Below are 25,297 nucleotides of genomic sequence, written 5' to 3'. Positions count from 1 at the left end.
GAAGTGGTCACACAGTTAATGTCTCCTGCTTTGAATTAATTCTGGAGTTTTACGTGCCAAAACCACGATTTGATCATGACGCACGCCGTAGTGGGGGACTCCGAAATAATTTTGACCACCAAGGGCTCGAGCTTTAATGCGCCCCCAATGAACGGGACACGGGCGGTTTTGCATTTCACCCACATCGAGATGCGGCCGGGATTCGGTCCCGCGACCTCGCGCTCAGCAGCGTAACACCATAGCCTCTAAGCCACCGCGGCGAGTGAATGTCTCAGGTGTGAGCCAATGTTTCGACAAGGGGACGCGGTCATGGCAAGACGCCTTGTCCAAACGCTCGCTTTTGCTCGAAATATTTCTTGCTCGACCACTGTTAATCGCTTCAAGACGCCACCTTCCCATGACATTCTGTCTTGTATAAATAAAAAGGCAAAAAACTTCAAGAACAACAATACTGGCTAATATACTCGCGCTTAAACTAACGTTAAGCACATGAGGGAGGTGATATTTTGGGCACATGAATCACGCCCGGCACGCTGTCGCGAATTGGTTAACTGTAGTCATACGCACAAGTCGGTTGTAAACGAAGGAAGCGCTATAAATGAGGAACACGAGCGGTTCTATAGCAAACCACACAGCGTGCACGAGCTCACGAATGCATGCGAACGGGTGCCGTGGGGAGGCAAGTGTACATATGCGCTCCGCAAAACGTATAGCCGCAAAGCGCACAGCTGTGCGCTACATGACAGGTAACGGGGCGCACATATGTTCCATTTTGCAATTTCATACCGAAATGACAAACCTGCCAAGTGTGCGGCAATTCCTCACCGTCGCTGTTCCAGGGCCAGTGGCGATGGAGCAACGCATAACGAGCACAAAGGTGCGGCGGAATCGGATATGAACCAGCATAATATTTCGTATAGTCAAAAGACCTCCCGCGGTCGAACAGCTGCATTCAACCGTCGCATCTGGCGAACACACGGGTTTACACTGCCAGTTTGGATTTTTTTTACGCTGGGCATTGCACACAGCGCGCACACCACCCACCTCTCGGCGACAGGGAGTCATGGACGCTGATAAGACACTAAATGAAATCGCGCAACTGGGACCAGCGAAAAACGATTGGCAATACGCGGAAAAGTATAGTGTGGTACGTCAGATGTGGCACAAAGCGGTGAAGTGATATGAATGAGAAAAGGAGCCAGTTAAATTGAGCTGTGAGCAAGGAAATTGCATGTTTTCTCAGATCTAAGCACCTTGCACGACTGTGGAGCCCCCTCCCCCCCCCCAAAAAAAAAGAAAGAAAGAAAGAAAGAAAGAAAGAAAGAAAGGATTCGCGCAAACGCGCCTCCCTTCTTCTTAATTATATAAACTTTCGCTCTTCAGAATAATTGCGTGGAGATGACATGATCACAACATTGTAAGCAAGCTCGACTGGATTCAGATAAAATTCTTCGAATTTTTTATAAATTCTTGCATAGCAACAGCTCGAACGGCAACGCGAAGAATTGCGTGTGAACTGTCGGCATGGATGAGCGGTTACAGATGTATGCGACGACTACGAGCAGAAATTTACACAGAAGACCAAATCTTCTCCGCCTTGCATTCGACACGAAGTTCACTCGAATTTTGTGCTTTCGAAGAAATTGGAAACTGTTCTAAATCTACACTTGGCCGCATATGAGTGACTGCCGTTTAGGTCTGAACGCATCGGTTGTTGCGTGATGATTTAATATAGTTGCGGTGCTAACTACAAACTTAGGGAAGCAAAGATCTTGGGAGCCTGGCCTCAGTTCATTAGCCCAGAAGGCAGTTCGAGCGCTTTCTTCACTACGTGGAGGCAACAGACTTGAGTGCCCGACTATGGACATCCTGCACCTAACTTAGTGCATGTGAAAGTGCGGTATAGACTCGTGTTTTCTCACTCTCTCTCTCTCTCTATCTCTGTCACTCCCAATTTCCCTCCCCACGTGTAGGGTAGCAAACTGCACTCAGTGTGGTTAATCTCCCTGCCTTTCCTTATTCCCTTCTCTCTCTCTCTCTCTCTCTCTCTACAAGCTTAGGCTGCCATGCACAATCGTATGCAGAATAAAAGGGAGCAAGGGCTGCGGACGAGAAGGCGTAATGCAGCACCGCCACTGAAAGTGTTTTTCTTGCGACAGTGGCAGAGGAGAGGGTCAAAGAAACGACACGATAAGGAAACTGCGCCATTGGTGTCGGCGTGAAGCACACTGCTCCAGTGTAAGAAGCAGGACGTCGGAGGTGCAGCAAAGGCCACGTGCAAAGATAGCAGCACAGCACTGGTTCTGTAAGCCGGAAGAGCAGATCCGTTATTGCAAGCGTATATCCCTTTACTGTTCATAAGATATCAGCAACGCGGCGAGCATCGAACAAGTGGCGCCATCCACACTCCACGTACTCAACTCGTCGCTATCGCAGCTGTAATATTCCCTCCCTTTTGGCTACTCAATCACCGCGCAAGTTTTTTTCTTTTTTTCTTTTTTTAACGCAAACTTTCGCTTACGAGAAGGCCCTTCTTTATTTATTAATTGAGGTCGTAGGTGTTATGTTAATTGGTGTGATAGCTTAGGTTAGCTTCTCCTTTCCTCTAATCTTTGCTAACAATTATAACAGATCGACTTGCTCGAGGGTACAGTTTGGTCTACCTGTCAAACGCCTTCCCTAAACTACCTTCAATACAGAATGACACAAGTTTTTCGGGATTGCGCCACAACGTTCCAAAAAAGCGTCGCATGCACCGGCTACATAACACAGCGCAGTAGCGAAATTTAAACTCCGGAATCCCCAACGTCATCACAATTATTCTTAGCATAATCACGTCCAGTCTAATTTAGCTTTCTACGAAATATATATATACCAAACAATCTTACTATAAAAAACATCGCGTTTCACCCTTAGCGACATTTGCTCTCGTCAAAACGTCCGCGAACAGCTCGTCCGATGCCAGCCATAGAACTGTCTGGCAGGCATAGTGCATTCTGTTAAGCCGTTCCAACAATCGCTAACCATGATTTTCATCAAGACTGGCCTAATTTAACAACACCATGGCGTCCCGATAAAAACCAGCCACCGTACATGATTACTGGACGCGAACGTGGTAATTACATGGCATGCACAGGAAAGGGATCATACGACACAAATCTTAAGCAAAAGGCATGTCCTCTCAGAATTATACTGGAAGGCGCTGTCTCAGAAATGGCGCGTGAGAATAACGGCTGCAGCGCGCGCGCGTATCGGCGGCTGTAGCCCAGCATTAACCGGCAACGTACGCAACCGCAACATTTATGCAAGTCAACGTTGTACAGTGTCGGGAATTGATATTATTGCGTCATGAATTCTGTACAATGTGCTGAGAGAAATATACACCGTAAGGTGCAAGAAAGTGTATATTTCACGTAGTACACTACAGAATCCAGTATGAAGAAGGTTTCCTGCCAAAAAAGTAATTATTGCGCCATTTACTGTTGTTTAGTGTCTATTTCACTTCAAAGGGTATGCTGCCAACCTAGGAACGGCGGGTCAAAAGTTGTTTACAATATTCGACGAAGCTAGGGCCAGCCTCCTCTCGGATGGTCAAGTCTTTCTTTCTTTCTTTCTTTCACGTGTCACGTGGGTCAAGTATGCCGCTTAGAAGAGAAGTGAAATCGATCAGGCAACGTCTCCAGTATCAATGCCAACAACATCGACGTTAAAGGACACGCGGAGATGCACGCAAGCGCTAATGCCGATCAAGCCGAACGCAGCGGTACGCACACAAGTAGCGGGCATGCCGTGCTCGTAAGAATTTGCAAGCAACTACGCAGGCTCCGGAGTGCCGGACTGCACGCAAATGCGATGCGAATATACCACACTATCTCGGCTAGCGGTCTACAGACGGGGGGCGCCACTCGGCACGGAGAAAAGGCAACGCCACGGCTACAGCGGCAACGTCGAACACGCCTGGGCTCGTTCCCACGAACCTGTTCTCGGAGAATGCAACGATCAGATGGAAAGTAACGCAACACGAGGAAACGGTAAGCCCGACTCCAGGGCGCATAAGCATAAGGCTATTCGCGGGGAAAACGACCCGTTCCTAATCTGCCTAATCAAAATCAGTCAAAGCGGGCGCTGCGGTGTAGCCAGTTGCATCATCAGATGAGGAATTCATATAGTTGGCTCGTTCTGATGCGCATCTCTTAAAGGTCTCGGTTGCCAGAGCTCCCGTCATTACGTCCAGAATATTGAGTGGGACCTGTCGCGGCAACCGTCTTTGCTCCGCTGTAAGCCACATTTGTTCATTTCTAGAATTCCCTCGCCTTTTGAGTGTCAGCGCTCTTTGATAACAGGCGGCATGAACCTGGTTTTGCATTGTACTAGCAGGGAACGTGAACTGGAAAACGGAGCGCGAATAAACCAGACAAAGGCGCATGGAAATGACGAGGAGAAGCGCTTGTTACAGTCAGTTCTACGTATCCTTGCCTAATCTATTTGCGCTCAGTTTTCAAGTAAACATGTAAGACCAACTGGCCTAACAGTTAGAGAGCGCGAAGATATTTGCGAAACTCTGAGGCCCTCACCTCACTCCGGCATCTCTAGTAGTTGTGCTTATGGTTAGGTTTATTGGTAAGATTTATCATAATTGCAGTCTTATTATAGTGCCTAGCTTGTAACAATCTGCTCGCAATAAACCATATCTCGCCTATCGACGCCCTCACGCATGAATCCGATACCCTGAAAAGCTATCGAAGCTGTCACTAGCAAACTGCCTTCTCTACGTGCTTTAAAAACCCCATTCAAGCTACACGCGATAAAATACGGAACCTGCTGTTTCCAACAGGGGAGTCAACGACGCAAGATTCGTCGGGAGCTCCAACGGCAAGGCCGCGTCCCAGTGCCTACACGTTACTAGCGCGCACGTTCACAGAGGGCAACTCGTACGAGATTCAAAATAAGCAGGCATAAAAGTACGTGCGGCCGCAATTAAACTTGTAAATATCTCGAAAGACACAGCGTCGCGAAAGGCAAACGTTCGTGCCCTGCAGTCATTAGCGGAGAAACGCAACTCGTTTCGGCAAAAAAAAATTTCGAAACAGCGCTGAAGACTGAAAGATTATTTGCAGTACACGCGGGTACTGCGCTCGCTCGACTCCGGATCGTTTATTCAGAAGTACCTGACTGACCGCGCACCGTTGCGGTCCCTTTCATATCTCGCTTAATGGCTTCTCTCCCCGAAAGTCCGCAACGACTCGTTAGAAAAGAGGCGCGCGACCAGCGGCGCAGGAGTTGTATTTAGGCTGCCGACAAGGTCCTTCTAGGCCCCGGCCACCGTGTACGTGTTGGTGAATTTTCGTTTCGACAATGTGCGCACCTTCTACAACAGGGCAAACAACAGAAAGGAAGTGCAACCCCGAAACTTTCTCTTGTTCAAAGAAGACACGCAGGTAAAAAGTGAGCCTCACAAACGAAACATGCTAAGTGCGAGATGTTGCCGCTGTTCCATGAATGTTTGACGTCGCCGGCCATGTGGACAGGCGATGAAGACAGCTGGACTCGACTGCTGCCAACCGAAGCAAATCGCTTTGCCGAAAGGGCGAACGTTTTCTGGAATAATGTTTACGCGACGACTTTCACCGCGCTGTATTACCGCGTCTATTCACCTCAGCGGTGCACCCTGGTGCAAGAACACGGTGGCATGCACACATCGAGCGCTAATATGCCGAGGCCCTTCTGCGTGCACTTTCGGTACAACATTAGCGCACACTTTCTACAGAAACAAGTCTTCTGAACCTTATCATACGCAACGCACGCGCACACATGTTCAATGAATGTGTTATCAGTTAATGAACAACAACAACAATGACGACGACCGATTTACTGACAGTCTCTTCATGCGCTCACAGTAAGAAAAAAAAATGAAAGTAGACATCAAGCCCAATTTGCCAAATATGTACCCGTTAACATCAAGTGCTACGTGGAGTTCGAACAGCCCTGTATTGTCTGCCTTTTATCGCTTTCTCAATATACATCGCATTATTCTGCAGTTTCTATGAGGCAACGCCTTGCTAGACCCACCTCTAAGCCGTTTTTGTCTGAGCTAGACACGGAGGCGAAAAAAAAAAGAATTAGAGAAAACTATGTAGACAAAGAAGTGGGGAGGGGGGTAAGGCGTGCTATATGGTCCATGTCCAGCAGTGGGCGAGACTCGACCGCGCTCCCACAGAAGTTGCCCGGCGGGTGATCCGTCTCAATCTGAGCCCATGATGGAAGATGGCGAGGCGTTCGCGGCTGAAGACCGCAGCGCGACGTCCGCCTTGGTTTATTCGCTATGAATACGGCCAGCCGGCCCTGATTCTTGCGCACACAAGACGAGCGAATGCGCTCTCTCGCTCTCGGAGGCGGCGTCTAACCGCCCTGACGAGATGCAGGAGGTGGCGTCGGTTCACTGTATACCGGGCGCTGCGCGTGGTATGTACGCAAAACGGCCCGCGCCACGCGCTGCTCCGCAAGCGCACACGCAGTACAGACAGCGCGCGGTTTAGGAAATAAAACGTTGCTTAAGTCCTTCCTGCTCAGCGCGCTGAAGCGAAGCACGGAAGAATCAGCGTCCCGCTTTCCGCTACTGCGTAACCGGTTAATTGTGACACATTCGTGTCTGACCATTTCATGACGCGCATTTACAAAAGACAAAAAAAAGGGAAAGAAAGCTTTCACGCTAGAATTGTTCTTTGTAAGGGCAAATTCCAGACAATCCTGATGGTTGATATCTTTTAACGGAGGCGCTGTTGGCCAATGACAAAAAAAAATTAATTAAAATTAAATTATGGGGTTTTACGTGCCAAAACCACTTTCTGATTATGAGGCACGCCGTAGTGGAGGACTCCGGAAATTTCGACCGCCTGGGGTTCTTTAACGTGCACCTAAATCTAAGTACACGGGTGTTTTCGCATTTCGCCTCCATCGAAATGCGGCCGCCGTGGCCGGGATTAATGACAAAAAAAGCCCTTGCGAACGAAAAGTTTTGTGATTTCCGCACTGCATTTATTTATTTTGCTCCTTTTCTACTGCGGTTCGATGGCTTATGCTTCTAAACGCTAACACATATTGTCAGTAAACGAAATAATTCAAAAAAAAAACAAATGAACCCAGCAGAATAACGTAGCAGTGAGAGAGAGAGAGAGAGAGAGAGAGAGAGAGAGAGAGAGAGAGAGAGAGAGAGAGAGAAACACAAATGGAAATCTCTATTCGGGATGGGCTTACGGAATTTCTGGACGGCAGGACCAAACAAGAAAAACGAAATATATTTTAATAATGCTATTAACACGTGCTCACCTGATAATAATAACTGAACGCTTCGATACTCGCCCGTTTAGCCCCTGAATCCTGGCGCAGAACAGGAAGCCGGACGTGCGCCTGGTCAAACTCCGTGTCCTTCCTTGCTTTTCTCTCTCTCTCTCTCTCTCTCTCTCTAGGCATTCGCCTTCCACTGTAGCATCGATTGCAGAAAAGTATATTCCAGTCCTATTTCCTATGCCTCCCAGAAAAGGCGGACAGCGCAATCCCGAAAAATGTCTGTCACGCTTTTGACACTTGTTTCACCAGTTCAAGGAAGCCAATATTCACTAATAAAAAAAAGGGGGGGGGGGGCTGCTGTTTCTACCGAGAACTGTTTACAGTGGGGTAAAGTACTCGGCAGCATCCACATATAGCAGCAACACTATATGTCCTTTACATGCGCCACCGGCACCAAGTTCGGTAGTTGCTCCCCATATGGAAAACCCGACCGAATTGTGCAGTTGGCCCGCAATAGGGTTATACGCGGGGTGAGGCGGCGGTGGCGAACACGGCAACGCCCATAACAAATACAGAAGCACTAAACAAACGCGTCTCGATATTCGCACGATCCACGCATAGTGGGCAAAGAGCGCGACGGGTGGGCGCGATTCGGTCGCGCACTATAGCAGGGACGCGATAAAAACGAGCAGGGCGAAAGAAGAACGCCTCGGCAAAACTCGCGCTCCCATTAAGCCTTCCACGGCCGATCGCCGCAAGGACGGCGAAAGAGGAGCTCGCTAAGCCCCCATAGAAGAGCAATAAGATGGAGAGACGAAATAAAAGGAAAATGTCGATGCAAGGCCGCCAGCCGCTCTCCGCGTAAAGATAACAACACCTACGTGCGAGACACCCGCGCGAGTTCGAGCTATACTCTTTCTATTCGAGCCTCCGAAAATGGGGCCTTTCGGAGAGGCGAGCCGTTCGCTCCGGGCGCGCGCGGGGACCCCCACAAAGAAAAGAGCGGCGTCGTTCCCGTTAGGCCGTACACGCACCGGAAGCTTTACGCGATGGCGACTTTTCGAACGCGTCTTCTCATTCGCAGAGATTAGAGCGGAAGCCTCCCGCCGAAGCGCTCCGAGGCAGGTCTTTTCAGGTTAATCACGGGAACTGTCCTTTGAGCGAGTGGCGGCGGCCAACTCGCCGGGGCCTAACTGAGATACCCGCGGAACGCCTAAGCTGGGGGGTGGGTGTCCTCGGACGCGTTATGTGGAGTTCGCCGCCGCCGCCGCCACCACCATTGGGTGGTGGTGGCTCGTCATATTGGAAGAGCCCGCTAGAGGAGACAAGGTCCTCTTGGAAATCTCCCGGGGGGGACTTACGCGTAAGGGAAGGGGACCGGCGAGCCGCGACGTCCAGCTCCGAGACGCTGCTATTACCGCAGCTCAGGGACCCTCGCGAAGATGCGCCGGTGCTAACAAAAGCCCGGCGGTAGGAAATGAGGGTAACAAGCAGTGGGATATCGGGGAATGCCGACTCCTCACGACAGGCCGCGTACGTGTGTGTATGTGTGTGTGGTGCTCGGTGGAGAGCATTGCACAAGCCCGCCTGCAGAAAGGGTATCAGGTAACGGCTTCTGCGAGAAGCAGCCTTCTCTCCGTACTTAGGAGACCACGCGCAGAGCAGGGAAGAAACATTTTTTTTTTTTTCCGCGCATCTTCGACTCTACTGTTACATATCGGCGTGTAAGAAAAAAAAAAATGGGCATACAAATCGAAAACGAAATTCTGCATTAAAGCGAAATATCATCTTCTAAGAGTGAAACCCACCGAGTAGTCTAAACAACAAACTGCACATCCCAACACGAACACAGCCAAAGCAAACGAGCTAAACCCGCACAGTCATTTGACGACATCGCGAGCATGAATTGTGCCGGGTGATTTACTGCGCATAATTTGATATTAAATTCATCCGTACGAGATTTCGCCTCAGACGTTTTACAGCACTACTCGGGCTTCATAAATCAAGCTTTTGAGGAAAAGGCGCATCCAGATTCAAAACAAGCTCCAGACAGCAGCTACATAGCTACACGAAAAGGTCGGCACAGGCGTTCGGAAAACGTCACTCCAGATCAGCTAGAGCAGTTAGGCAAAAGACTTCGATTTCATGCGCTCTGTTCCGCAGAAGCTGATCGCTCAAAAGAAACGCCGCATCAACCGCCGAGACCCGATCGGAAATAAAGCCCGCAGCCACCAGAACGACGGGCCCGACATAGCCGCGAGTGAATTAAAAAAAGAAAACGTAACCGAGGGCTCAAAGGCAGCAAGTTTCCGACGGGGCAAACGTCAAAAAAGAAAAAAAATACAGACAAAAACTGGCAAACACGAGTTCTCCGAAGGGCCGCATATCCGACGTCGCGGGGAGCGAAACGATACGTCACAATTACGCCGCATTTGTCAATGCATGACACGCTGCCGCTTGCGAACGACGACGGCCGAAAAGGCGGCAGCGCCTCCGAGCCCCGCGCGCGCCGGCCACACACAAGTGTTCGCCAAGCGGTGTAGTACATCTGTGCACGAAGAGGCAGAGAAAGGGCAGCGCATAGTGTATGCCGCATGCTTGCGTTCACACATGCATTCCGAACGGGGAGAATGCGCGCGATTTCAGTTCCGCGCGCGCTCTCCACAGCGCGGTTCATCGGGGGTCGCCGGCTTATAGACCTCCCCTCCCCCTCCTTCCCACCTCTTTCCCTAGTTCCGCAACCCACTCGACCCGATCCACTTCAAGCCTATGTAGAAAACCCAGAAAAGAAAGAAGAAGAAAAAAATGCAAGCGCAGCACTGTCGGCAACGCGATACCGGCATCCATAGAGATTACATGCGACAAGGAAAAGAGCTCAATCACGCGCTTGCAAGTCCGATCCGTTCCCGACAGCCCACGCAAGGAACGCCAACAGAGCGAGCGCGCGAACAACGCAAAAAATGTATGGCGCGCTCCGCACTCCCGCTCGAGTACACCCCGTTCAAACACACACTATTGACTGCCTGTCTTGAAGGCAGGGGGGGGGGGGGTAACAGGGGGAAAGCAAAGGAAAGGGAGCGTTTGCTTTGCATGGTGATTCGCTTGTTGTCTTTTCTTTAGCCGCGGTGAACGGGGTGCGCGTTGTGTGTATAATACACTTTGTTACTTTCTTTCTTTCTGTATTGCCTTGCACGCGCGAGGCCATATGTATGCGTCCTTCTGAAAAAGCTTGAACAAAAAAAGAAAAAAAAAATAACCACCGCAGAGACCCCTTGTAAGGCGAGTCAAGTCCCCGATGTACTTGAACGCGGGCGCCACTTCAAAGGCAAAATGAACAGAGCGGGGAAAATAAATAGCAATAATTAAGGGAAGGAAGAAAGGCAAAAAGAAACGACACGGCCTAGAAAACGCACGACGGCTGTGTAGGCACAGAGGACCGACAACCCCCGCAACGTTCAAAAGTTCGAAATACAGAACCAGCCGACAACAAAAATAACTGCGCCAACAGAAATGCACGGACAAGTAAACCACGACGTGCAAGAAGAGAAAGCCGAAAGAAAAAAAAAAGCACGCGCAACATATTAAACGAAATAAAGTAAAAGGACGCACTTCAACGGAGAGCCGGCATTTTTACGCGCATTTTCGAGCGAAATGATGAAGCGCGATAAATCATGCGGTCCCCGTCGCCACCTCTCTGAACCGCGGCGGCGGCAAAGGGCCAGGAAAGGGGGAGCGGGGTACGGGGATGGGGGATGGCAGAGGGGGTTGCAGAAGGGCCCGACGTTGAGGCAAATTCAATGCACTGCTGTACACAAGCACGAGCGATACTTCATATAGCTCGCGCGAGCGTGCACGCCTTTGGCTCGAGCGCCCAGCATCAGCGTGCCGCCACCCCCTCCGCCGTCGCGTCGAACTTGAGCGGGTTGCTTACAGCCAAGCATGCGATGACGGAAACCCGCGCCGCAGGGCGACCCCGATCTAAACGCTGACAGCTCTCTCTCTATATATCTATCTAGCTACACTCAAACCCTCCAGCTCCCCCGCCTTGACGGCTCGCTTCAAAATAAGTGAATAAATAAGAAATTGTGAAAAAGAACCACGTAAGCCCGCTTTTCCGTTCGGGCTCGTACTGTGACCTAGTTAACGCCTTCGGCGCCGAACATTTCCCTTCGCTTCCTGCCTGCGCGTGCGTTACACGTGTCGACGGCTTTAGTGCAGCACCCTATCCCAGAAGGTGGAACAAGAAACCACGTGGGCAGGGCGCTGCAGAAAGATGTAATTGGATAGAACAATGAAACGGGGGAATCAAGCGAACATATTCACTAATATTCCAGAAACGATTCACAGGTGCGATAAAAACGGTCGGCGTCTTTTTTTTTTTTTTGACATTGCTGCGTTTCATCGTGTAGCACACAACCTGCTACTCTAAAAAAAGAAACATCAAACATAAACGTAAGGCGTCGAAAACTCGCTCATGGTTATCCGCACTGCGTTGTTGCCCTTGTTTACAAGAGTATTTCTTCACCAACCCCTTTCACTCTGGCAATATTTGTTGTTTAGATTCAGTGGGGAACCCCCCCTCCGCACACACAACATTGGCAGCGACTCGTGTATCACCACTGTCCTTGCTTGTTTGAGCATCACCTCCCGAGCACGAATTCAACGTTTGGTTACTATTATATAGATTTTTATGCGAAGCATATTACGAGAGCTGAACCCAGCTCCTCAGGCGCGGCGGTGTCGCCTTCAATACCACGTGACACCGTGACGTCACGACGGAGGAGAAGTGGCTTTGGCTCAACTCTCGCAAGATGGGCTGGGTGGGAATCGAACCAGGGTCTCCGGAGTGTGAGACGGAGACGCTACCACTGAGCCACGAGTACTTTTTATGCGAAGCATATTACGAGGGCTCAACCCAGCTCCTCAGGCGCGGCGGTGACCATGAAATCACGTGACACCGTGACGTCACGACAGAGGAGAAGTGGCTTTGGCTCAACTCTTGCAAGACGGGCTGGGTGGGAATCGAACCAGGGTCTCCGGAGTGTGGGACGGAGACGCTACCACTGAGCCACGAGTACAACGCTTCAAAGCGGTACAAAAGCGCCTCTAGTGAATGCGGTGTTGCCTTAGAAACGCGCTGTTTCTAAGGCGTGCGTCTCTTGCTCAGGCGCACATTTCGTTGCCGCGCCGAACGCTGCTTTGCTCGACGCTCACCGCGTCCAATGCGGGGCGCGTAGTCGCTGCCCTGTAGCCCATTGTCTTACACCCCTTGGCGGGTCGACGGGAACGCTGTCGCGTTCCACTCTTGAAGGCGAAGAAGTAATGCATGAGTGGTTTCTTCGTCTAGCCGAACCAAATATAGCCAAGCAACAGCAGTTCACCAGGCTAAACAGTGGTTCAACAACTAAAATAAAGGCTAGTATGCTTCGCATCCTGGGCTTAACCTTACCTAAGCCACAGCCATTTTTTTTCTTTATTGCTGAGCCACGAGTACGATGCTTCAAAGCGGTACAAAAGCGCCTCTAGTGAATGCGGTGTTGCCTTAGAAACGAGCTGTTTCTAAGGCTCAGGCGTGCGTCGCTTGCTCAGGCTCACATTTCGTTGCCGCGCCGAACGCTGCGTTGCTCGACTCTCACCGCGTCCAATGCGGGGCGCGTAGTCGCTGGCGGGTCGACGGGAACGCTGTCGCGCTCCACTCTTGAAGGCGAAGCAGAGTAACGCATGAGTTGTTTCTTCGACTAGCCGAACCAAATATAGCCAAGCAACAGCAGTTCACCAGGCTAAACAGTGGTTCAACAACTAAAATAAAGGCTAGTATGCTTCGCATCCTGGGCTTAACCTTAGCTAAGCCACAGCCATTTTTTTTGTAATTATACTATTCGGTGATTGAGAACAGAGGCCCACTTCCGATTCTCCTCAAGTGCATATCTCTCTATCTCTCGCCGTTACGGTTGCGCGCTCATCCTTCCGTTGTCTGACACCTTCGAGAATGCGCACGCGCTTTATGAAAGAAACACCCCCCTACGATTCTGCCTATACGAGGATATCTCTACGGGCGCGCGGGCCCAACAGCACAGACCATTCAAGTCCAGCCGTCGCATTCCTAAGGAAAGTCAACTGAGAAGCTCCGGCGATGCCATCTAAATCCCCTTTCACTCATACACCCAAAGTCGGCCACACCACGCTGCGCAGCGTAAAACTCGAAAGGGAAAATTGCCGGCTTCGCAAAATAAATTGCCAGAGAGGTGTACGGGGCGCGCGCGCATGCCCGTCTCGCAGCAGTGTATCAGGCTCGCGCGCACGAAAGGCTCAACAGCGCGACGGTACGGCAACACCGAAGCGCTTCCCGCGTCGAAGAGAGCGAGTGGCTCCCACCGCCCGTCGTATACCGCGGCCCCCTTTCATTCGATTATTATGCCGCCGATAGGGGGGCGAATGCTGACGCGTCGAGCACATTGAAACCGGATCCAGATCCAGATATATGATTACGGACGCCACCCGGACCGCATCGCCGAGAGGGGTGCCAATCCTCGCACCGAGCCGACGCGAAAAGAACCCGTATTCAAAATCCCTTTCACGCGCGTGCCCCTAAACAACCTCGTGCGCGGCAAGCAACAACGGCTGCCGGCGATACACGCGCGCGGGGCCCGCTGTTGCCGAAGCGCCGCATTTCTGCGCAGCGCCACCCTTCGTGCCAATTTTTCAGGGTATTTTCTTTTATGCCCCCAGTGCGAATCTTTGCTCTTTTCGGCATTTCTTTATGAATCCGCTTTCACCTCGACTGGCTCAAAAACCTGCGCACGACGTTGCAAGGTGGGACGGCGTCGCCACATGAGACGGGTGAGCCCCAAACAGTTTTACGAGTCAACACGGTCAACCGTATTACGAGGCAGTTGATGCTGCTTCCTAAATGAAGACGAGATAGGAAATCAAGTGCGTAAATTACGGGATATGTCAACAAGTTAAAGAATGTTCAACGGAACAAAGAAAGGCGGGAGTAAAAAAGAATTGCAGGTTTCACGCGTTGTAGGAATCGGTTTAAGCAAACCTTCCATTGGTGTTTGCGATGAACGCTATTTTTTGTTTTAGCGATCATTTGCAGGTATAGAGCATACGACCAAGATGAACACATTTATCACCACATAAAAGAGCGCACTGAAGTCTCGTTAAAATATTTTTCATTAAAGTCCAAACAAGGCAGAGGTACGCAGGACGACGGAATGTTTGGACAAGGGTCTTCGGCCCCTTGTTAACACATCGGCTCCAGGGACGTACCCTGTTCGACAACTGTTAATGACAACGTGTACCATTTGCGTACGCCGAGCATTAGGCACCGTTCAAAACGGCCTACATTGTGGTGTTCAGGAAACAAGTGCCCGTTGCGCGGCATATGATGGTAGTGGCAGATGTCTTGCTCTTTTCACAATTCAAGGCTAAGGAATGCATCACCAAATGCAGGATACAACCTGCTTCTCATTGCCGTAATCAATATTGCCTACACTGCGCCTCGGGAATGCCAGTCAGGAGGAACAACAGCAGTCAGCATGTCTCAATGTTAGCTGCGACCATCACAGGCACTTAAATGAAACGGGGACACAAACAACAAGCTTGGTTGCTTTGCACTTAACAGTTACACACACACACACACACAGACACACACACACACACACACACACACACACACACACACACACACACACACACACACACACACACACACACACACACACACACGCACACGCACGCACGCAAAAGGAGGGGAGTACAAGAAAAGATAAGAGAGAGAAAGCCAAGTGCGGCAATACATTCAACTACTCGAACAGCAATATAGAGTCGAGAAGAGAGGTCCAGGGCGAAAAAAAGGGACATCCATCTCGTAATCTGCCATGCACTGATCGCGGCAATACGCGGCTGTGCTGATCGCATGATGGATCAACGTGCATTCCGAGACAAACAGAAGAACCGCTGCTCGCGGTCAGCCGCCGCGCGCCACCCAGGGAATTCCACGCCAGCAGCAGAGCCGTCCCCTCCTCCCCCAAAGCCCCAAGACTCCTCGCAGCGAAAGCTCTGCTCGCAGGGCCTCGCTCCCTGTTGCGCCCCCCTCTCCCTCCTCCGACCTCCACCCGAGGTCCATGGAGCGAACGGCGGCCGGCGCCTGCTCCTCTCTCGGCGCCATCCATCACTTCATTTTGGGCCGTCAGCGCCGCTGGCGATCTTGACACTGGCCATAACCTGCCGACCTGATTGGCTCAGGCGGAGGTCCACTTGAGAAGCCGAGCTGGCCGGGGAAACCCCGAGTTAGAGTGACCCCCTTTTCGGCCCTGATACCAGAATCTGCACCTTAGTGACCTTCTCCTAAACGGCCGTCTGCGTGATCTGAATAGCCAGGAAAATGAAAGCGATAGAAACGGATAAATAGAAAGACGAATGAAATACGAAAAACCATGTCAGCGACCTTGCCTTGCTGTTTTGTCGTGCCCCAATGAATAAAAGAAGCGTACCCGCGGCTGCAGTGATCTAAAGAACGCGATAACAAGTACTGCAATGCTGATGACGTTAAACGAAACAGACTATAGCGAACGAGCAGTAAAGCACTGCATGTAGGTAGGGAACGCCTGCTTGGGTATATATGAGGTGTTTTAGCACTAGGGTGTAAGCATTAGGCAAAGCTACTACCACACCAGACGTATTTTCTATCTCCACCCATCTTGCTTTTAGAATATTCACAAACCAAGCACAAAATTAGTTAACTTCCACATGACGGCAGTTCTCCGTGCGTTTCGATTCATTTAACGCGCTCACTCAGGCGGAAAGCGTCGGTGGAGGGTCGAGGGGGGGTAGTATCGCAAAATGATTGCGGGCAAATGTACTACATAAATTATTCACGAACAGAAAACGAAGAAAGAAAAAAAGGAAAGAATGAGCAGAAACAACCGAAAGGCGCTCGACAGCTGTGCCAGGTAAGCAGAGCCTCGCCGACGTTATACGCGTGCTCCAACAGCACTCGAAAAAAAGATAGGAACTGGGGCGGCGGCGCACCACAGAATGCAAGGTCAGCGACCACCAGCCGTCATGCGCGCCTTCTCGCGGCTAGAGGAGCGTAATTAAAGCTCACGCGTGCCGAGGCGTCCTCCCATTACCATCGCAGCCCAAACATCCGGCCATGGTGGCGGGAAGCGCGTTTCCCCTGCTCGTTTGCCTCGTGCTCGCTCGTCAAGTCGCCACCAACAACGAGTCATCGCGCGGCGTGAAACGGAGGGGGCGAGCAAGTGCGCGGACAGCGTCAGCATCGAGAGCCGCCGCCTTCTATGCAGCAGCGCTGACGACGTCCTGTGGCGACCAATTGACCGAACTCGGGCAGCGAGGGGGAAGCGAGCGGCTGGCTCTCAGCAAGCCGACGACGACAACAATAACAGTCGCACGCCGCCAAACACGAGAGGAAGGCATCAGCATCAGCGCAACTTCCTCTCTTCTCAAGCCCTCCTCCCTTGTCAGCACAGCCGACGACAGAGGCGCCGCGGGAGCGGGCGCGTCATGCCCGCGCTCGACAAAGACCCGCAGCCCCGCGCTCCCCGGCCGGCCCCAGCCCCGGCCGTGGTTGACGCGTAATTGCTGATTTGCCCCTCTTAAGTGCGGAAATTCGTGCCAATGCTGGGCTGCACGGCTGGGAGGCCTTTGTGCATGCGCGCTATACCGAGAGCGCGCATGTGCGGGTGTGTGGGTGTGCTCGAGGAAACGCTCGGTGGTGCAGTGCCCGACGTCTCCGCTGACGCTGCTGTGCGAGCTGTGAGCCAAGACCGGAGCGAGGCATCGCTTCATGCTGGTTTCTGCCGCGTCGCACAACTCGCTGCAGCGCCAGCTCGCGTTTGTGTGTTTACTGTGGGTGCGAGGCGCGCGCACCCACTTGGGTTTGGGGCCCCGACGCGCTGTTGGGAGTTGTCGTCACGTGCGAGCGTTGTCTCTTGCTTTTCGTTGGCCTCCCTATCTTGAATCGTTCTGACTTGTTACTATCGCGAGGCTCACCTTTTGGGGGTCGAATGAGCGTCTGCCGTTGCGTCGTTATTGTTGTGAGAAGGACCGTCATTCTTTTGACTTCCTTGTGGATATCTTCTTCTTTCTCTTCGTGTTATTATTATTATTATTATTATTATTATTATTATTATTATTATTATTTTATTACCATTGATAATGAACATGATCCCCTAACTACTACGCACCTTCGCGTACCTGTTACTTGTTGGAAGTTCTAACGAACTCGTTACGTTAGCAATACGTAGCAGCTGCCAGAGAAGCGAGATCACTGATTCTGATGTTGTGGGAAGAAGCTTTAAGCAGGGCCATGCGATCGCGATATCCGCGTAGGCGGCCTCAGTGCTTCTTGGTATCTGCGCCTGTAGGCTGCTCTTTAAGTAAAACATGCCTGCAACCTCTACCAAGGCACGAGTGGATGCACGTCAAGAAGTAGTATAATACTCGCAAGCATGGAATGATTTAACGCCAGAACGCGAACTAAGTATCAACTCGAACCATCCAAACTTTGCATCTTTATACAACCTCTGACACCGACTCTCAACATCGCTTTTTGCAGAACCAGTGACATTATAGACATCACAAAGAAGCTTACATCAAGAAGCACCCAACCTACGCTTTCTTTGTGTTCTTCAAGTAACGCTGCTGGAAAATACATATGAGCTTGTAATCGGAAACAAGTACGCGGACAACATGCCTATCGACTTCTCTAAATCGGGCAAACACATCCATATGTGGGACCGCGTAAACCACAGATTCCGTGTTGCACAAGCACGACACGCGAGCAAACGCCCGCACAGTGAAGCCGATCGAGGGTGACCGAGCGCATCCGACACATGCGAACCTTCGACGCGCGCAGACGAGCCCCGGGGAATTAACGCGGAAATTGGCGCGCAGGGAGCGAGCGCAACAGCGAGAGACAAACAAACGGCGAGGAGCTTCTCCGCAACATCCGCGTGCTGCGAGGGAAAGTCCAAACCAGCGCAAGAAAGGCCGTCGGAAAGGGCTGGCTTAAGAGAGAGAGAGAGAGAGAGAAAGTGAGCGATTCCGCCGCGGAGGGGGAAAGAGAATATGTTTCCCAGAAGAGCACTTGCGTAACAAGCGTCTGCGGGCCGACCGAACGGCCCAATTCATTAGCCGAGGCGCCCCGGCTAGCCAATTAGCGCTCGCTCGTTGGCCCGCTCCTGCAGAGGGAAAATCGAGACACGCAGTGCGCAAGGCAAATTTGGTCGCTGCAGCGGCGGACCGGTTGTTTCCTTCCGAGTTCCGAGTCTTCATTTACATCGTGACTCTGTATATGTAACCTGCAGGACGAGTAGACTCAGACACGGAACGTGGGCGCGCCCTACTGCTGCCCACACCGCAGCGATTGCAATGTTTACGGCAACAGGGACTGAAAGCTTATGAAGGATACATATGGAATAAGTTATGCATGCATGCACGCACGCACGCACGCACGCACGCACGCACGCACGCACGCACGCACGCGCACGCACGCACGCACGCACACACACACACACACACACACACACACACACACACACACACACACACACACACACACACACACACACACACACACACAGAGAGAGAGAGAGAGAGAGAGAGAGAGAGAGAGCGAGAAGAGAAAAACGCAGATACCACATACTTCGACAATCGACGTCACACGAGGAATTTTGCGGATAGCTGGCTATCCAGCATCGCTTTGGTTTCTGTAAAGCGTTGCCGGATATGGACCAAGGGGTTTGTGCAAGATGCGCCATTGCGTGTGTCTTTGATGCGAGCGTACGTGTGACCATAGCAGCTAGACGACTGCATGCGACAGTATGACAGCGACGGCATGAGCGCTGATCTATTGTATTCCGGCGAAGGAACGTCACAACCTGCTACGTTACGACCTGGGCGCGCGTCCCGAAGGTCGTACAATATGCGGGAAACTGGCGCGTCCCCGTTTTCATAAGCAGTGTTGCCCTACAAAGTGACTCACACGAGTTACAACCGTAAACCTGACAAGTTATTGCAAGTTCCATTTCCGAGTCGGTGTCGTGCGCGGCAATCGCCTCAAAGTGCTTGTTGGCATTGGCACTAGCGATGTATGCGTCTATATGGCATAATGGACAGAGCGCCGGGCTTTCGTGTTGGGGGACTCAGCCATAGGACGCACAGCGTGCCTGGTCTAAGGCGAAAACGCATTCGCATAAAAATAAAGAAATATCAAACCCTATAAATATACATAATGTTACTATAAGCGCTATTCCCTATTAGTAACTTAACATGAAACTATATTTTAAAAAAGCTGTACCTCCGAAAGGGAATAATGGACAAAATTAACTTTTAGCTGAATATTTACCAACGAAATGGACATAAATAAGAGAGAAAGGAACGAGAGATGAGAGAACAACGCAGATAAAACCCAGAGTACACGACAGACGCGACAGACGCGCGATTTGTAGTCAAAGTAACCCAAACAAAGGCGCCCACCAGGGCCGTATTGTACATAAATTGAAACAAAAAGAAAACGCAGACGTGGCTGAAATGCGCCATCGAAGCGAGGACGGGAATAAGTTTTAAATAGCACTTCAGATTCCTTCGATGCTTGGTTAGGGGTACGCACCGCGAAAGGGGAGACGCGCAAAAAACACGAACAGTCAAAAGTAGGCAGGAGAGCGGGAGCCGCCAGAATACGGTAAAGATTTAAACCCTCCGCGGAAGAGCGGCATAAAGAAAGAAATAACAAAAGAAAAGGCGGCAGAATGAGGGAAGGATCGATAACGCGGGGAAGCAAAGAGGTTCCGTGTTCGCCATTTAACACGCGAGAACCGTCAAAGGAGTCGCGCTACAGATTGAATAACTCCTCACCGAGCTACGTCGGTCGTGGGTGGCGCGCGGTGCGGGGAGGTCGTCACATGCACGGCGCGCAGGCGACAGGAAAGCAAGCATGCAGGCGGCGGTTCGCCCGGTCTGTGGTCGCGCCGTTCCACTCGTTTTTCTTCTTTCTCGCGCTTTCCGGTTTGCCTCTTTTTTAAGCGCTCTCGACACGATAGACAACGAGCTCGCAGTTCGGCCCCGGTATACAGAGTGGAGGGGGAAAGGGGAACAAGCAGGGAACAGAGGATCGAGCGGCAGGCAAGCCTTCTACAAGTGTTCGAACACGCAAGACTGCGGTCGCTATAGCGTGACGTGCGACCGAAGGGGTTAAAGCGGTTGGCCCCGCTATAGAGGCAGGGGTCGAAGGGTCGGGGGTCGCGTTGCAGTTCAAAGCGCGTGTTCTTTTTTTTTTTTTGTCGCCACCCCTCTCTTCCCCCAGTTCCTTGTTCTCGGTGTTGTGAGTGGTCGGGCTCCTGTGGAGAGTCGCCGCTTGGCCCTTGCGTGTCGAGTGGGTTGAATCGGGCGCACTGAGCTCTTCAGGGCGCCGGGGTGAATACGTAATCGGCTAAAGTGGAGCGGGGTTTGATGAAAGAAAAGCGAGGGGCGACAAGGCGGTCGTCTTTTATTTTGCCACCGTTTATAATATAATGGACTGAACCACTGCGACTTCTGAACAGCGCTCCCGCCGCGCCGCTAAATGCCGCGGTCGCTTAAATAGAGAGTGTGTGTGTGTGTAGCCGCGTTAGAAACCACCCCTTCCGATGGCAATCGTTATTCCCACGCTGCACTTTCATTATTTCCTTTTCCTTTTTTTTCTTTCTTTTTTTTAAGCAGTGCGACAGCAGTTGTTAAGAGGTCGTTACAGAGTTATTGCTCCGGCTTCCCCCGTCCGCCACTTCACGTCGCGGCGTGTGTCGTCGTTAGCGTGCTGTTGTCGTCTTAGTAATCGCTGCGTATAATTTGGCGAGTATATTCACCGGTTACCACACATTTTATTCACATGTCCACGTATTGCAACTCGCATAGAAAAATACTTCCGCGAGTTATACAAATTGCACGTACATTTGCGCCCCTCTTTAGTTTTACGAGATAATTCGCTCGTGCCCATGACTGAAATCCTGAAGCTTTTAGACGAAATCGGATGTCTGAACAAGTTTTAGAACTTGTTCTAAAGCTTGTTCTGCTTTTACTGCTGATGCTGTAAGACTTGTGGTCGGCGCAGCATAGCCTACGTCACCTTTCTGCCAATAAAACCGATTCCACTTACTTCGCAGGGTTGCACGATTTTGGCGTACAGTTACAACCATTGTAGAAGCATCGGGCAAGTGACTGCTGTACCACTACATTATTTTAGAGGAGCCGGGGGATTCGCTGAAGTCCGTCGAGTTCTTTTCTGGCAGTGCATAAGGTGTTCCTAGAAAGCTTTGCACACAGCCACGAGGAAAGGTTGCGGTGCGTAGCCTTGGGATGTCATTGCGCTTTAAGAGGACGGCTTTGCGGTGGGCAGCGGCTTGGACGCTCATGTTCAGCACAGGCACAACCTGTGCTTGCAGAATAAGAGGGTTTCTAACGTCTATTGGATTTGACAAGAAAGCAAAAAAAAAAAAGGCTGCTGAGCACACGCCCGCATTAACAGGCCCCACCTAGTCGGTGTGCATCTGCGCCAGCAGTGCTCGATAGCACTGTAAAGAAGGCGAACTCTTGTGCTCTCGGATAATTCTTGCGATGGAATCTCCACCGCGGCGCCACACAACGAGAACAAGGCTAATCTCCACACTCACGCTTATAGTAGCTTCGTTTCTACTTGCTGTTCTACGTGCATGATTGGATTTGTTCAGCGCGAAGCACTTGTATGCGGTGATGTTTGAAGTATTAACACGGCAGTTTATTTATTTATTTATTTATTTGTTTGCTTTCTGCCAGAAATAACAGACTGCCGCTTCTTCTAAGCGTGATTTGTTCCAGAAACACTTGGAGGACGCCGTAAGTGCTTTCACGGCAACTCCTACGCCATTTAAGCAAACTGTCTGACGAACTTTCGCCACAACTACCACGAGATTCTGCTTTAGCTGCAGTAAACATAACTGCGACCTCTTTTGAGTGAGCTGCTCAGTCAAGTGCACAGCTCAGACAAAAAAAAAAAGAATAGTATATTTCTCAGCAGGCAACGTATGACACAGCTGCGTCTTTTTTTCCCTTTTCTTTCTTTTTTTTGGAGAAAAAAAAAGGAAGCCGTACTACTTGCGTGAAGCCGGTCAAACATCATCCAGGAACCATTCATGGCTTACCTGCAAGAGCAAGAAAAAAAGTTATCGTTAATTAACAACGCACTCTAAATGCACAGAACACTGCTTCGCGACAAATCATTCCACGTCTGCACGTGAGATCACACCTATGCACATTACGGCGACAACACGGCGCGTATCGACGCTTGTTCACATAATCAGTGCCTCTCATCGTTCTTGCTATCCACTATCGCGTCTTTCTGTCACGCCACCTTTTCCTGAATTGTTACAGCGCTCTGAAGTATGCTGACGTGTTATCTGTAGATATCCGATGACAAACGCGCTCTGCTTTTTCGACAGCGAAACGCAGTGAGAGAACTCCAAAGGGAATGGAAGAGACAGAAAAGACGGGAAAAAACACTTGGCGGCGCCTTGAGACGAAAGTGTTGACCTCCCTTTCAACGGAGAGCGGCACGGAAAAGCCGCGCGACAAACGCCGCGCTGTCAACGCCAACAGGCCGCGTCGTCGCCGATGCTACCGCCACAACAGCGGCCGGCGTCGGCCTCCCCCGTATGGAAAACAAACGGTCCTCGGTAGCCCCGACACACGAAGAGAGTGAGAGAGTACGAAAAGAGGAGGAAGGGCAGCAGAGAGAGAGAGAGAGAGGTCCTGAACTTGCGCAGCCGGAGAGGCAAGTGAAAGGGAGGACACGGGCGCCTCATCATTTTCGCAGGTCGCGCAGCGACGGACGACGCGTGTTCGCCCCTGACAGATGCCGTCATAAAGGCACGCCCCCCCTCTGGTCGCAGACCTGGCTGCCGCCGCTTTCTCCTGCCTGCCGTCGCACCCCGGTCGCCGGCCGTCCGCGCACACAAACACACATATAAGCACACCGATATCTCCGCCGACACACGCAGAGTGCATCGGCGCCCGCTTCGGCCCGAGAGCATACCGCATGGACCCGCTCGTTGCGGCCTTCCTTGGTGCTCCGAACACGCTGCCTGTGCTCGGGGAAGGTGGGCGCGAAGCACGACCGCTATCGGAGCTCGGTGGTAGCGTTCGATAAAGCAATGCGAGCGGCGAAAACGCACACCGAAGAAGCCATGCGTAAAGGGAACAAGGAAAGAGTAGACGGAGGTGGACTTGCGAGCAGCGCAGCCAATTTGGAGAGCTGCAGCAATTGCCCGTGAGCATGCTGTGAGTTCGATCAAGAGGGTACACGGATAATGCGCTGGACACGGTAGCCTATTAGGATGCACGAAACAAATGATGATGAGAAGAGAAAGCGAAATGCACCACATCCTGGTTCCTTCCCCTCCAACGCTACTGACAAATTCAAAGCGCGCATCTAAGGGCAGAAAGATGGAGTTAGCTCATTAAAGGTTTGATGAGGGGGTTGGCTGGAGGAAGGTGGAGAGGATGTCCAACTAGACCTGATGTGTGCGCCGCAGGGATACAATCTTGCAACACTTTCGGTACAGTCAGGACATCCTGGCTTATTCGAAGCTACAGCTCCAAGAGTTATCGGCGCTAAATCATGTAGGATTGATTATCTCAAGGGTTCGAAGGTTTAAAGAACCCCACCAGCTGCATTTCTCCGCCACGACTCAGGTAGAGTGGCGGACGCAGTTGCCTCGGATATATGTAGCGCAGACAGTAATTGTGACCTCGCATCTTTTCTAGTCAGCCAGTCCCCAAAGCTAACCGCTATCAGCTACAACGACTGGTCTCGCGTTCCTTCGCAAAGTCTTCTGCCGCCAATAAAATATACGCACGACAATTAACCCACGCGTTCAGAAAAGGCGGCAGCCATTGTCTCCACGGCTCCGCGTGCTCGCGGCACCGTCCTGTCGTGACCCCGCCTGATCCTCAGTGGTCCCCGTTCGGTCTTCGTCGATCGATGGTGCCAAGTCGGCCGGCGCCGGATGGAGCTCCTGGAGCAGACCCTTAATCTTCATTTTTCCCCAATCGTCACGGCTTGCCTGCCATCGTTTCCACGAGCAGGCAGGCAGGCTGTCCGCTCGGCGCTCAGCGCAGCTCCTCGCTTTGCATAGAGAACCCCAACCGCCACTCTCCGGACGGGAAAACAATGAGCGAGCCTCGCTGGCGGTACTCGGCTCAGAGCGCGAGCACGCGCGCCTCCGTCTTTTCTTCAGCTTTCGAGTAATATTCTGATTTGCTGGACATATCTTACATAATTGCTTCCCCTTTAGCAGGTCTCGGTTTCTTCCTGTTCAGTAGTTATGTATATACACGTGGCGCACCTGGCTGACATAATTTCTCCTTTATGTGTGCTACGACATTGTCTTGCTCATTCTTTATGTATTCTTTTGTTAACCTTTTTTTAGATATATGTACAACTTTCTTTAGGCAACTGGCTCTTTATGGACACAATAAATAAATAAATAAATAAATAAATAAATAAATAAATAAATAAATAAATAAATAAATAAATAAATGTTTGATGACTCCCCAAAAAGTATTGTAGGGCTAGTCGGTTACCGTTTGTCATGGCTTGGAAACAGCACCACAGAACACGAAGGAGAAGCAAGGAGACATCAAGACAATTTCGAGGCATTTGATGGCAAAAGGCACTAGCCGTTTCTGAGCCACGTCCACGATCGCGTGCAAGCTTGCGCAGATGAAAGGCACGATGAACCATCATCGCTTGCGGAAAGGACTGCGATGCACCTGAGAAGCACGCAGATGAACGCGAAAAAGGAAAGCTTTCCGATTAATATACGGCACGAGTTACTTTCGATAATTTAGCCTACACCGGACTAAAATCTAACAAATAACTGTTGCAAGTATAGCTAGGAATATATAAGCACGTCGACAATTGCACTTCACGTGCACAGCACGTCAAGGCCTCCGAACTATCTTTCCC

At 51.1% G+C, this 25,297-nt stretch overlaps 1 protein-coding gene across 11 annotated transcripts in view; it reads right to left on the bottom strand.

Moving 5' to 3' along the window:
- Positions 1-25,297, bottom strand: part of LOC139059338 (POU domain protein 2-like) — a 582,494-nt gene that overhangs the window by 73,370 nt on the left and 483,827 nt on the right. For 5 of the 11 annotated variants that reach the window (XM_070537619.1, XM_070537617.1, XM_070537616.1 and 2 more), the window contains one exon: positions 22,423-22,472. The exons of the other annotated variants lie outside the window; for them this stretch is intronic. In XM_070537619.1, coding sequence (XP_070393720.1) covers positions 22,423-22,465 — 43 coding nt within the window. In that variant the 5' untranslated portion in view covers positions 22,466-22,472. The remainder of the gene's footprint in view (positions 1-22,422; positions 22,473-25,297) is intronic. 11 annotated transcript variants of the gene reach the window in all.

This window comes from Dermacentor albipictus, chromosome 4 (assembly GCF_038994185.2).
Source record: "Dermacentor albipictus isolate Rhodes 1998 colony chromosome 4, USDA_Dalb.pri_finalv2, whole genome shotgun sequence".
Lineage (NCBI taxonomy): Eukaryota > Metazoa > Arthropoda > Arachnida > Ixodida > Ixodidae > Dermacentor > Dermacentor albipictus.
Note: the sequence above shows the minus strand (reverse complement) of the source record. Positions and strands in the feature narration are given on the sequence as shown.